Source organism: Theropithecus gelada, chromosome 5 (assembly GCF_003255815.1).
Source record: "Theropithecus gelada isolate Dixy chromosome 5, Tgel_1.0, whole genome shotgun sequence".
Classification (NCBI taxonomy): Eukaryota; Metazoa; Chordata; class Mammalia; order Primates; family Cercopithecidae; genus Theropithecus; species Theropithecus gelada.
In genome coordinates, this window is record NC_037672.1 from 110,676,779 (window position 1) to 110,690,779 (window position 14,001).

General features: G+C 37.5%; 1 protein-coding gene across 40 annotated transcripts in view; it reads left to right on the top strand.

The window, feature by feature from the left end:
- Positions 1-14,001, top strand: part of ANK2 (ankyrin 2) — a 706,278-nt gene that overhangs the window by 467,167 nt on the left and 225,110 nt on the right. Inside the window, exon 2 of one of the 40 annotated variants that reach the window (XM_025384675.1) lies at positions 4,657-4,701. The exons of the other annotated variants lie outside the window; for them this stretch is intronic. Coding sequence (XP_025240460.1) covers positions 4,657-4,701 — 45 coding nt within the window. The remainder of the gene's footprint in view (positions 1-4,656; positions 4,702-14,001) is intronic. 40 annotated transcript variants of the gene reach the window in all.

The following is a 14,001-nucleotide window of genomic DNA, read 5'->3' on the forward strand; positions in this document are numbered from 1 at the left end:
AGTCACGGAGCATTTTTTTTAAGCATACGCTCACTTAGTATCACAGCTCCAGCCTAAAAAGGTATTTACCTCTAATATTTGGCTAACTTCAGTGAAGAGGTCCTTAAATGCTTTTCTTGTTATGATAATAATAGTTTGTAAAAAGGCTTAAACGTTAAACAATTAAATAAGTTGACTTTCAGATTTTAATAATTCATAGGCATGAAGTGTTCCTTAAAATGGGTACAAAGGCTTATTGTGATTATTTATTTATTTATTTTTTGGCCAGGAATCTCTGAAATATTTGGATTTTCATATTTGCTGGAGAATAAAGTTTATCTTTGATCTTTCAGTTCCAGGAATTTGACCTTATTGCAAGTTATTTATTTGCATGAAAATAAATAGCTGGTTGCATGGTTTGGCTGAAACTATGAAACTAAGATATGTAGGATTTCTGAGTAAGAGAAGCAGAGGCGTTTGTACTTGTTATGTACTTGCCTGTTATTTCCAGGAGTGAGAACAGCGTCTGAGGCATAGGAGATGGTGCTCTGCTCTCTTTGGCTTTTACTCTGATCTGGAACAATGTCATTATTTCTTAGCACTGAAACTCTGTCAGACCATAGTGAAACTAAAACCAAAACTAAGAATTTATCAACAAAAACAACATGAAGAGCAAATATTTGCAGTTGGCAGTGAACAGAAAGCCCTGTCGTGAAAAAGAGGACAGTAGTTCCGGCATGGAAGTCACCGTAGTCAAAAACGAAGTAATAGAAAGGTGGGGAGGGAAGCAGTCCCGGGGAAAGGAGATCACCCACCGTTAACAACCGCATAGGCGAGGTTTGTAACCAAGAACAGTAACGTTTCTCCTGGATTATGGTTTCCACTACCCACATCCACCCAGCAGAGCCTCTCCGGATTTCTCAGAGCAGTCACTTCTAATGCAGCTTTCTGAACTGAGAGGACAAAAAGTAACATTACTATTAGTTGAGGGCCACAAAAATGAGTGTATTTTTAAAAATATACAATCTCATTTCTCTGAATTAATTAACATAACCTGTTAGTGATTGAATAAAATCTTCTGCTAAAGGTTTTATAGACTGGAGTGTATCATGATTGGTGTGACATTGGAAAGGTGTGGTAGAGGTGGAAGTGGACCTGTTTTTTACTTTCAGAAGTGATATTCTGGCCAGAATTTTTCCACTTTGGCCATGGAGAAAAAAAAAAGTTAATGTTTAACTTAATACCAAGCATGACTTAAGCAAAACATGTGGTTCTAGATAGTTTAAGTTGGACTTTATGTCTTCCAAATGAGAACGTAAGACTCACAAACGTATGTCAGGGTTTTCCTCTGAAATGTGGTTGCCTTTTACGTAAATCCTTAAAGGACCACAGATCTGCTCTTATCACAATTGTCTTGGCAGCTCCAAAAAAGAGGAAGCATGCAGGACAGGAGAGAGTTAAGAACAAAATTCAGCTGTTTTTAAATTTTTATTTAGTCCTGGTGATGCTTCTAAATTTTTAATCACAGAGGGGAAAACTGCATCATCTCATTATTTTTCCATGTTCATGTATGCAGATGACTGGTGGGTGTATTCCAAGTTCACTTGTGAAAGAAGCAGCTCTTGGAGATGCCTTACAGACTCTGCCCTGGATCCTAGGGTGGCTCTGACCACGAGTCAGCAAGGCCTTGTAGGGTCCAAGTAGGCTCCAGAGAGAAGGATTCTTGACCATGTTTTGATAAAGTGCAATTGAGAACAGCATAAAAAATGTATCTTTGCTTTATGGTCTTCTTTTGGCTTGTATTTTTGTGATGACATCATTTATAAATTTGCATATTGGTCTAAGTATACTCTGTATTTTTCTTACATTGAGATCATGTATTTCTATTGTGGTTTCTTTAGCATAACAAATTAATTTGCTTTGTCCCAAGAGCAAAACCATAAATGTGATGCTTTAATATAGACATTTTTTAGGTTACCTATCCTAGCTGATTTTCAAATTGTCACATCCTTCTCTTTTTACCAGTTTACTCTCAGAAATTCTTATTTTATTGGTTCATTTGTTTTTAACAATTTTTCCCAATTGTAGTAGAGAATTTCAGGTTTTTCATATGAGCTTTTTCATTATTCTATAAATGTTCTTATTGCTTTAGACCATGAACATGAATTCTGGTCTTATTATGAAAACAATTCAATACTTTTCTGCTAGCTGACTCAAAAGATAGTAAGTCAATCAGCAAATGTTCACTGAGCTAGGTACAGTTTTGAATGCTGGCCATTTAACGATGACAAGACAGAGTTGCTGTGATATTGGGAGACAGACTTTCAGCATATATATGGGGGGATGAGGAAGCATGGTGCTTAACTGAGAGGGGAATGTACTCGGCACATGTTTAAGGCACAGAAGGATGGTTAGCATGACAGAAATGTAGTGATCAAAGAAGAGGATGGATGGCAACGAGGTATGACAGGCAAGCATGGGCCTACCTTGGCAAAAGTTTGATTTCTTTCTAAACATAATTGAGTCTTGGAAAAGGATTTGGGATTTCATTAGAAGCACAGTGGGAAGCCTCTGGAGAGCTCTAGACCAGGAAATGGTAGGACTTCATTTATGCTTTGAGAAAAATCTCTCTCCCTTTCTCCCCATCTCTTCCTCCCTCCATTTCCCCCTCCCTTTCCTTGGTGAAGGATGAGTTGTGAAGGCAGCAAGAGAAAAAGAAGGGAGACCAGTTTAACTGGTTTCAAGGTTTGCAGCCCTGAGGTGAATAAGGATGGAGGATTGGATTAGGATGTTAACAATGGAGGTGAGATTGTAATCAGATTCAGGATGTATTTTTGTTTTTATTGAAGGATTTTGGGGAGATTATAAAAAAATAGAGGGGTGTGTGAGAGAGAGAATGAGTGAGATGATTCCTTATCTATGAAGCATATCAGTATGTCAAAAGAGTTAAACTTTCCTTCAGTTTTGAACTCTAAAAGAATATAAATTAGTTTAAATGGTATAGTATTGTCTTCTGTAACAGTTTTATAAAAGATAAGGACATTTTGTTAATATGGTTACTTTTGATATTAACCCTAATAAGAGCCAAAAGTATAATGGAAATTACTCTGGTAAAGCATTTCAAAAAATGCAAAATGATGTAGAGATGGTTATGTAATTTTTAGATGATTTATTTAAAGATAAAGGCCTGGCATGGTGGCTCGCATCTGTAATGCCATCACTTTGGGAGGCCGAGGCAGGCAGATCACTGGAGCCCAGGAGTTCAAAATAAGCCTGGGCATTGTGATGAGACCCTGTTTCTACAAAAAATACAAAAATAAGCTGGGTGTGGTGGTGCACACCTGCGGTCCCAGCTATTCAGGAGGCTAAGGTGGGAGGATCACCCAAGCCTGGGGAGGTAGAGGCTGCAATGAACTTTGATCATGCCACTGCACTCCAGCTTGGGTGACAGGGAGACCCTGTCTCAAAAAAAAAAAAAAAAAGAAAAAAAAAAGAAAGAAAGATTCAAAGAAGAGAAGACATGGCTTTCATTCTCTAGGAACTTACAATCTAGTTTCAGAAACAGGGCTTACCCACATGTAATCAATCAACTATAAAAGGTAGGAAAGAATTCAGTGGCTGCATGAGTGATGAAATGAGCCATTATAGGATGGCCAAGAAGGAGGGGATCAGTGCAGGCCTCAGTGCTCTGGGAACACCTCGTGGACAGAGCTAATATTTAGCTGATATGGTGCAGATCAGCTGTTCCAGTTGTTTACAGCTTGAATTGCTTTCACACAGGCTAATTAAGCAGCTGTTACTATGAACCCACCAAGCTGCCCCTTCTGAGGCTAGCAGGACCCCATCCTCAGGATTTCCCAGCCTACTCCCATCCTCTAAAGAAGCAAACAAAAGAATAATACCTGAACTGGCAAGGGGCTTCCAGAACCACCCCCATCTAGTGCTGTGGCCAGTGTCCATTGGGAGTGGTTGGTGCCTGAGCTGAACTGGTTGTTAAATATTTTTAATATCCATCCTGCCAGTGGAGAAGGTGGAGCCTGAAGCAGATCTTGGAAGCAAAATACAATCTGGGTTCCTGTTGGGAAGAAAGTACACTTGTGCCTTCAGTAAGCATGTATTGAGCCAGGCACAAGCCTACCAAGATGAGTAGGACATGCAACCTTGGCTTGAAGGAGTGTAATCCAGGGATGGCCAAAGCAGGACTTTGAATATTGTGTTCCCATGTCCTGAGAAAGCACAGGGAATTATAGAGTACTTCAGGATTAGAACTCAGCCTCAGAGGGTCACAGAAAAGTTAAGTCCTGAAGCATTACGGTAAGTTTGCATACTCAGTATTGGACTCATTAGAAAGACTGGGAAGAAGTGGCTGTAATACCATTTCTATTGGACATTTGTGGAACCCCCAACACTTGGATGAGGCGCATAGGCTAAGGTTGTCAAGAGATTCATAAGTCAAGATTTAGAATTTGAACTATATACTAGTGAAAGGCCATTGACCAAAGGCTGTTTTAGGAGAATCAATTAGGTTGTAGTCTGCATATCATAAGCTCTATTTTCTTTGAAGTGCCTACCAGCTAATAGGTACTCAGTAAATATTTGTGGAAAAAGATGAATGAATTAATGACTAGGAAATCACCCAAAGTAGCAAATCTATTTATGGGCATTTTCCCACTGCAGGTGACATGCCCCCAGATGAAACCAGAGGCTGCCAACATTGAAAAGGTGATGGAAGCACAAAAACACTTCTAAAAACTGTAAAGACGTTGGTAACTAAGAAGTTTTAATTATAACCTTCTGCTCAAAAAAGGAATGTACCCTTACTGCAATTACACACATTACTGGTTGTCATAGTTATTTTGTGTAGCTACAAAAGAATACCCGAAGCTGGGTAATTTATAAAGAAAAGAGGTTTATTTGGATCACAGTTCTGCAAGCTGTACAAGAAGCATGGCACCAGCACCTGCTTCTGGTGAGGGCTTCAGGAAGCTTCTGCTCATGGAGGAAAGGGTAGGAGAGCTGGTGTGTACAGAAACCAAGGGGAGGTGCCAGGCTATTGTTAATGACCAGCCATCAGGGGAACTCTTACAAGAACTAATACGGCAAAAACTCACTCCTTATCACCAGGATGGCACTAAGCCGTTAATGAGGGTCCACCTCCATCATCTAAACACCTTTTATTAGGCTCTGCCTCCAATACTGGGGATCAAATTTCAACTTGAGGTTTGCAGAGTCAAATATTCAAACCATAGCATTGGTATAAAATATATGTATAAAACATATTTACTGTAGAAAGTAGTAGATATTTTCTTGAATTGTTATTCTCTATATCAAGTTGTACATAAAATGCAATGGTTACATTTTAAAGAAATTTGGTGAATGTAGGCTGGGCTCCATGGCTCACACTTGGAATACCAGCACTTTGGGAGGCTGAGGTGGGAAGATCACTTAAGCCCAGGAGTTCAAGATGCCCTGGGAAACATGGCGAAACCCCACCTCTACAAAAAAAAAAAAATGTTACTGGGTGTGCTGGCACATGTCTGTAATTCCAGCTACTAGGGGGCTGAGGTGGGAGGATCACTTGAGCCTAGGAGGTGGGGTTGCAGTGAGCCAAGATTACACCACTGCACTCCAGCCTGGGTGACGGAGCGAGACTCTGTCTTTAAAAAAAAAAAAAAAGAATAAGAAGGAAAGAAAGATTACATTGTAATGTTAAGCATTATCTATTTATTATGTTTTTTACAATGAGGTATATCCAAACCAAGTATTTTTATTTACTTGAACTATGTAATAACTATATGAACTATGTAGAAGTAATAACTTTTAAATAATATCTCTTCTGCTGTATTTAATAAGATTAGTTCCACTGTCCCTATAGTAGCTTTTTCAAGGTCACCTGTGTGATGATGGAGCTGGGAATACTCTGGGGAGAGAGTCCTCTTTTCAGCTGTATTTTGCTTCCTTCCCACACAGACATCTGCTGTGCCTCTTACTCACTTTTAGTTGCTGTTTTGGATTTTATGCCCCTTTAGTCAAAACTTATTATGCCACAAGAAAGATTGACTTGTTTCCTGCATTCTTTATTTTTATTTAAGGGCTTCATTCTGAAATCTCGTGCATTTTATATCACATTTGATTGTCAAAATTTTAGGTGTTTGATTTTTCAAAGCTGACCTTGATATCATATTTGTGTGGGCTTATGTCACTATGGTAAAACTTTTTTGTGCCTTTCTGTAATACTTGCTTATAAGGAAGTAAAAATATGCTGGGCACAGTGGCTCATATGTGTAATTCCAGCACTTTGGGAGGCTGAGGCAGGAGGATCATTTGTGCCCAGGAGTTTGAGACCAACCTGGGCAACACAGGGAGACTCTGTCTCTATAATTTTTTTTTTTAAGTTTGGTGGTTTGCACCTGTGGACCCAGCTATTTGGGAGGCTGAGCTGGGAGGAACTCTTCAGGCCAGGAGACTGAGGGTACAGTGAGCCCTGTGTGTACCACTGCACTCCAGCCTAGGTGACAGGGCAAGATGCTGTCTCAAAAAAAAAGTAGTAAAAATATTACAGTGATTGTCAGAAGTATAATCATTTCAATGGTGGCTTTGAGCTAATAAATTGTTTCTTAAAGCTATGTGAAAGCCAGCTGTGTAATAGTAGAGATTATAAATTGAAACTGTGTTTTTGATGAGTTTAAGTATTGCTGACATACAGTTTATTTTAATTTCATTTTTTTTTTTTTTTTTCTCTGTATTCTTTACCATCCTCATTCATCAATGAGTTCCAGAAGGGGGCTTTGAAGTAAATCATAGGTTCTATTTGACACTGTAGCAATTTCCATATTCTAGTGCAGCAACTCCATTAAATAAACACATTGTATACTTAAATTGGATCTCTCACAAGTCACAAATTTTGAGCTAGAGCTGAAATATCTTTATATTTGCTACTTTTGTGTCATACCTTTCTAGATTATTGGCTTTCTGAAGGATATTAGAAAGCATCTTCTAAGATACCTAGTAAAACAGAAGTGCATAGAAAAATTTGTGAAAATCTTTCCTTTTTGAAAACCACTGGTTGTTAAATAAGAACTTTTCCTCAGAGTTACAAAAGAAAAAGAGTATTTTTCAGGAATAAAAGACAATGAACAATTTTATATTGGTAAGGTATACGTTTCACAGATTTGTCTATACCATCTATAATAGACAATCATTTCTTTTAAAAAATGGCTTATGATATTGAGCTTCTTATGCATTCTCACAGCATACATTTTGACAGACTAGATGATTAATGATGACATAGGCTAACGTGTATTTGGGATTGTGTAATAAATACACAGTATGAAAGGTCTAGCTAATCCTTTATGTCAGCACCTCCCAAAGTGTATTCTGTGAACTACCATCAGAAGAATCACCTGGTGTGTTTTTAAATGATGTAGATCGCTGAGCTTTACTCCAGACCTCCTGAGTTAAAATCTCAGAGGTGAGAGCCAAGAATATTTATTTAACAAGATTAAGCATAATCTCTAGGTAACCCTTAAGTGCACTTAAGTGTGATAACCACTGCTTTGTGTTGTAAGAGGCTGAGTTTACTGAAGAGTCGGGGCTGCATATGTAACATCAGCACATAAGAGCATAAAAGTAAAAGAAACCCTTCACATTTTATTAAGCTTCTTCTTATCCAGGTTAATTCAATGTATTACCAAAATTCTAATTAGTGGCAATTACAGTAGCTGAGACCACATGGGACATGTGGGAATGGAAGATGCTCTGCCAGCAAATGGGCCCTTCTGCATTTCTTATGCATCACCTTAAAAGTAAGAAAATGTCTGTGCTGTATCACAATGGAGTTTTAAACCATAGCACTTAGAACAAATTTAAGTTTCACTTCCAAAAACTAGTAATTACTGTGTACCTATATAGAGTCCTTTTATTCATTGTTTAACCTTGTCAATTTTCACTGGAAATCCAAGGACTAAGGTACTATATGACAATGTTATGAAAATGTGTCCCCAAATTTTTTAAAAGTCAGAATTTCATTCCACTGTTGAGCAGTCAGCTTGAACAGCAAGATTGTTCTGAATGATCCGATCCTCCCTCTGCCGCTCGGGCTCAAGCGATTCTCATGCCTCAGCCTCCCAAGCAGCTGGGACTACAGGTGTGCACCACCACACCTGGCTAATTTTTTGTATATTTAGTAGAGACAGGGTTATACCATGTTGCCCTAGAACTCCTGAGCTCAAATGATCTGCCTTCCTTGGCCTCCCAAAGTGCTGTGATTACAGGCTTGAGCCACAAAGCCCAACTTTAATGTAAAAAATTATTGAAGAAAACACATCAAAATATGCAGTGTTAAGTTTGATCAAGGGGATTATGGTTGCTGACCATAATTTCATTTTCTTTTATAGTCATTTTCAAATGTCATATATATATAAAATATATATATTTAAAATGTATGCATGTTGTGTACACATTTTCATAGTAGAACATTATATATGATGATCATACATAATGAAATCATCATATATAAAAATATATGTGTGGGTGACACACAGATTTGTCTACTTCCATTATATAAAGGCTAGGGAAGGCTGTATTTTACATATATATCCTTTTTAAGAGAAGGGAGATTGTAAGAGCAAAAAAGGCATGAAAGGACATAGACATTTTGTAGTTTTATACAACTACTTTTATGAAATAAGTATTTCTATGTTTCTTTAGGTTTTATAACAAGTTTTTTTTTTAAATAATCCATACTTTTTTTTTTTAAAATTTATTTTTTATTATCATACTGTAAGTTGTAGGGTACATGTGCATAACGTGCAGGTTTGTTACATATGTATACTTGTGCCTTGTTGGTGTGCTGCACCCATCAACTCGTCATTTACATCAGGTATAACTCCCAATGCAATCCCTCCTCCCTCCCCCCTCCCCATGATAGGCCCCGGTGTGTGATGTTCCCCTTCCTGAGTCCAAGTGATCTCATTGTTCAGTTCCCACCTATGAGTGAGAACATGCGGTGTTTGGTTTTCTGATCTTGTGATAGTTTGCTAAGAATGATGGATTCCAGCTGCATCCATGTCCCTACAAAGGACACAAACTCATCCTTTTTTATGGCTGCATAGTATTCCATGGTGTATATGTGCCACATTTTCTTAATCCAGTCTGCCACTGATGGACATTTGGGTTGATTCCAAGTCTTTGCTATTGTGAATAGTGCTGCAATAAACATACGTGTGCATGTGTCTTTATAGCAGCATAATTTATAGTCCTTTGGGTATATACCCAGTAATGGGATGGCTGGGTCATATGGTACATCTAGTTCTAGATCCTTGAGGAATCGCCATACTGTTTTCCATAATGGTTGAACTAGTTTACAATCCCACCAACAGTGTAAAAGTGTTCCTATTTCTCCACATCCTCTCCAGTTTCCTGACTTTTTAATGATCGCCATTCTAACTGGTGTGAGATGGTATCTCATTGTGGTTTTGATTTGCATTTCTCTGATGGCCAGTGATGATGAGCATTTTTTCATGTGTTTGTTGGCTGTATGAATGTCTTCTTTTGAAAAATGTCTGTTCATATCCTTTGCCCACTTTTTGATGGGGTTGTTTGTTTTTTTCTTGTAAATTTGTTTGAGTTCTTTGTAGGTTCTGGATATTAGCCCTTTGTCAGATGAGTAGATTGCAAAAATTTTCTCCCATTCTGTAGGTTGCCTGTTCACTCTGATGGTAGTTTCTTTTGCTGTGCAGAAGCTCTTTAGTTTAATGAGATCCCATTTGTCAATTTTGGCTTTTGCTGCCGTTGCTTTTGGTGTTTTAGACATGAAGTCTTTGCCCATGCCTATGTCCTGAATGGTACTACCTAGGTTTTCCTCTAGGATTTTTATGGTATTAGGTCTAACATTTAAGTCTCTAATCCATCTTGAATTAATTTTCGTATAAGGAGTAAGGAAAGGATCCAGTTTCAGCTTTCTACTTATGGCTAGCCAATTTTCCCAGCACCATTTATTAAATAGGGAATCCTTTCCCCATTTCTTGTTTCTCTCAGGTTTGTCAAAGATCAGATGGCTGTAGATGTGTGGTATTATTTCTGAGGACTCTGTTCTGTTCCATTGGTCTATATCTCTGTTTTGGTACCAGTACCATGCTGTTTTGGTTACTGTAGCCTTGTAGTATAGTTTGAAGTCAGGTAGCGTGATGCCTCCAGCTTTGTTCTTTTGACTTAGGATTGTCTTGGAGATGCGGGCTCTTTTTTGGTTCCATATGAACTTTAAAGCAGTTTTTTCCAATTCTGTGAAGAAACTCATTGGTAGCTTGATGGGGATGGCATTGAATCTATAAATTACCTTGGGCAGTATGGCCATTTTCACGATATTGATTCTTCCTATCCATGAGCATGGTATGTTCTTCCATTTGTTTGTGTCCTCTTTTATTTCACTGAGCAGTGGTTTGTAGTTCTCCTAGAAGAGGTCCTTTACATCCCTTGTAAGTTGGATTCCTAGGTATTTTATTCTCTTTGAAGCAATTGTGAATGGAAGTTCATTCCTGATTTGGCTCAAATTGTCCCTGTTTGCAGATGACATGATTGTATATTTAGAAAACCCCATTGTCTCGGCCCAAAGTCTCCTTAAGCTGATAAGCAACTTCAGCAAAGTCTCAGGATACAAAATTAATGTGCAAAAATCACAAGCATTCTTATACACCAGTAACAGATAAATAATCCATACTTTAATAGCTCTTCAATCAATTTGGGGGAGAAAACTTATTATGGGTACATTTCTACTAAGTTTTTACTGTGAAAAGATTAAATGTTATAATTTCTTAAAGGTGCAAGCAACATTTAAACATCAGGTGTGGTGATTAATTAAGAACAGCTGAGAGAGGTTTCATCTCTCTTGGAAGGGGTCCAGATGTAAATCCCACTCAGGGAGATATGTCAATATGAGGTAGTAACAGTCTACATGCTGTTATAGAAACAGAGGGACAAATGTTGTCTTTGAAGTCTACCATTGCTGTGAAGCTTAAAAAATTTTTTTTCTTTCCATGTTCATCATGATAATTTTGATAGAGATAGTGCTGTAGATTCACTTACTGAGTATAATATTGATACAATTTTGAAATAATATAACCATACCCTTAAAAGTCACAGCTGTTGGGTTAGCAACATTAAAGAAAAGAAATCTTGGTATTCCACAGGTGGCAATGCCACATGGTTCAAACTTTGGCCCCTGCCCCTAACCAAAAATGGGAATTGAGCATCAAGGGAGATCAGAACATTAGCGTTGAGCCAGGAATGTGGCTGTAGTAGCTTCATCCCAGGGCAGGAAGCAGCAGCCACTCCTATAAGTCAGCCAACAGTGGAAAGGTATTTAGCACTGTTGGGGGAACTTGGGGAAGTAGGAATGAATGGTGGTAATGAATGGTGGTCTCTGTGGTAAGATTTACCAGTTACCAATTTCAGGTTTCCCACTTCTTACCCCAAAATACTCAGATTAATGATTTAACCTTATGAGGCCTCAGTTTTCTCGTTTGGGAGGCTTAAGAAGATTAAATCAGATTATAAATGTGCTTGGAATATTAGTAAAGTTAGCTATTAATATTGTGGTAAAAGGCATGAGAACAAAAAAAAAGGTACAAGGTCTCATTCACTCCCTCAACGAGCTGACAGTCTAGTTGAATAGCCAGAGGGTATACACACAAAAGCAAATTGCATATTGTAGAGTCTCTTGAGTAGATGGATGACTTAAAAGAAAAAGCAAGTTTAGATGGCACGTAGAATCCTAATTTGATGTTAATGTCAGTCCATGTTGTGTAAGAAAAAATCTAAACATTTCAATGAGGAATCACTGAAACTGCGTAAATACCTATGAATCATGTAAAAATGAAGAATTGCATTGCTTGCTCAATGCACCTTTTAACAAGTGTTTATCTTAAGACAAAGTATAGTGAAAACCAGTATAAACTCAATCAAAGCTCATGTAATTAATTCTCTTACTTCAAACCATAATCAGAAGAAATGGCTTTTGGTCAGACCAAATCTTGGTAATGACTACATTATTAGTACAAAATTAGTAGTTATATCTATGAAAAAGATATTATCAGTGGAGGAAACTCAATTACTAATATATCCTACGATTATCACATGTGAAAAAAATAAACCAAATAAAAGTGGAGCATCTCCAGCTGAAGAGAAGTCTATCTTGTAGGAATGCCACAGGATTTTAAGGGAGACCCAAGTTCTCACCGCGCTGCACATTACATGCTGGGTTCCCATTCTGAAGGTTGCCAATGAGAAATGGCACAACCTAAACACCTTTTATTTGAAATTCTTAACATCTCATAGTTTCACAATCTTGCCCTTTAATTACTGAGACAATGGTAGCCTGCTACCTTGTTCTTAGTCAAGGTTAGAGATGAAGTATCTATGGTGTTAAATTGGCATTTCAACTAAGTTAAATTTGCTTAATGAACAAGGTCTTTCTGGGTACAGTTTACTGCTTTGCCAGAAAAAAGTTCTGTTATCTTTTCATATATCCCCAAATAATCTAACTCTTCTTTAAGTGATTTTTGAAGTTTACTTTTTGAGTAATTAAAGCTAGCATAATCTGTATTTATATTAACTGTTGTTAGCTTTACATAAAAAAAAAGATAAGGTAATGTCCTCCCCAAGGTTCTGTTATAATAATCATCATTATTGACTGATCTATTTTAGGCACTGAATTAGGTTTTGGGTATTCTAAAAATTATAAGGCATGGTTTCTACCTTCAAGTGAAGTGAAATTTTGTTCTGGAAATGGGATATATGACTTCCTTTCTCTTTCTCTTTCCTTACACACACACACACACACAAGTTTATATTATATTACAGGTAGATATTTGTATAGAAATGTATATGTAAAATGAAATATATAGATTCCCTATGACTGAAGAGAGATACATTTTGTATACACAGTAATTATAAAGAAAACAACCTCTCTCCTTTGTATCTTGGCCAGAATAATTTTGACATACCAATGATCTCTTTCATTTAGAAGGTTAATTAATCTTACTGTAATTGCAGGGGATATTGAAATATATTACCGCATGTTTTACATTAAAAAATACTGAGTAGTCAGTAATTCGCCTTTCATGGATAATTTATACATAATTAAAGCTTATATATTGCTTCATATAAAATCTTTTTCCTCACAGAGAAGAGCAAAATTATAGTTTCGTATTTCTTTATTTTTTTTCCTTTTGTTGAGATGGAGTCTCGCTCTGTCACCCAAGCTGGAGTGCAGTGGCGCGATCTTGGCTCACTGTAACCTTTGCCTCCTGGGTTCAAGTGATTCTCTTCAGAATTCTCTTCAGTGATTCTGCTTCAGCCTACTGAGTAGCTGGGATTATAGGCACCCACCACCACACCCAGCTAATTTATATATATATGTATTTTTTGTAGTAGAGATGGGGTTTCACCATGTTGGCCAGGCTGGTCTCGAACTCCTGACCTCAGGTCATCTGCCTACCTTGGCCTGCCAAAGTGCTGGAATTACAGACATGAGCCACTGCACTTGGCCTATAGTTTATTTCTAAAAAAAAAAATACTAGTGTTCCTATATAGTTAGTATCAGCAAGAATCTAGTTTCTTTTTGTATTTAATTTATTTAGTAATGTCATAATTGTCATTTATCTGTTAGCCTAATTAAAGTTAGAGAATGTCGAGCTGCAGAGCCTGTCTAGTCAAGTGTATTACTAAATTCATTAGTTATCCATGACTTCAGCTGTATGATAGTAATGATACAGACACACTTTACTCATTAACCCTTAGAAAGAGTTAAGCATTATGATTTTATTGGGGATATTTGAAAGAACTATAAAGGAAACTTAAAAAAATGAATAAATAGAGACAGGGTCTCACTATGTTGTCCAGGCTGGTCTCGAACTCCTGGAGCCCAAGGGATCCTCTTGCTTCAGCCTCTCAAAGTGCTAGGATTATAGGCATGAATCACCACATCCAGCGGGTAAAGGAAACTTTGATAAAAAATTTTAATCT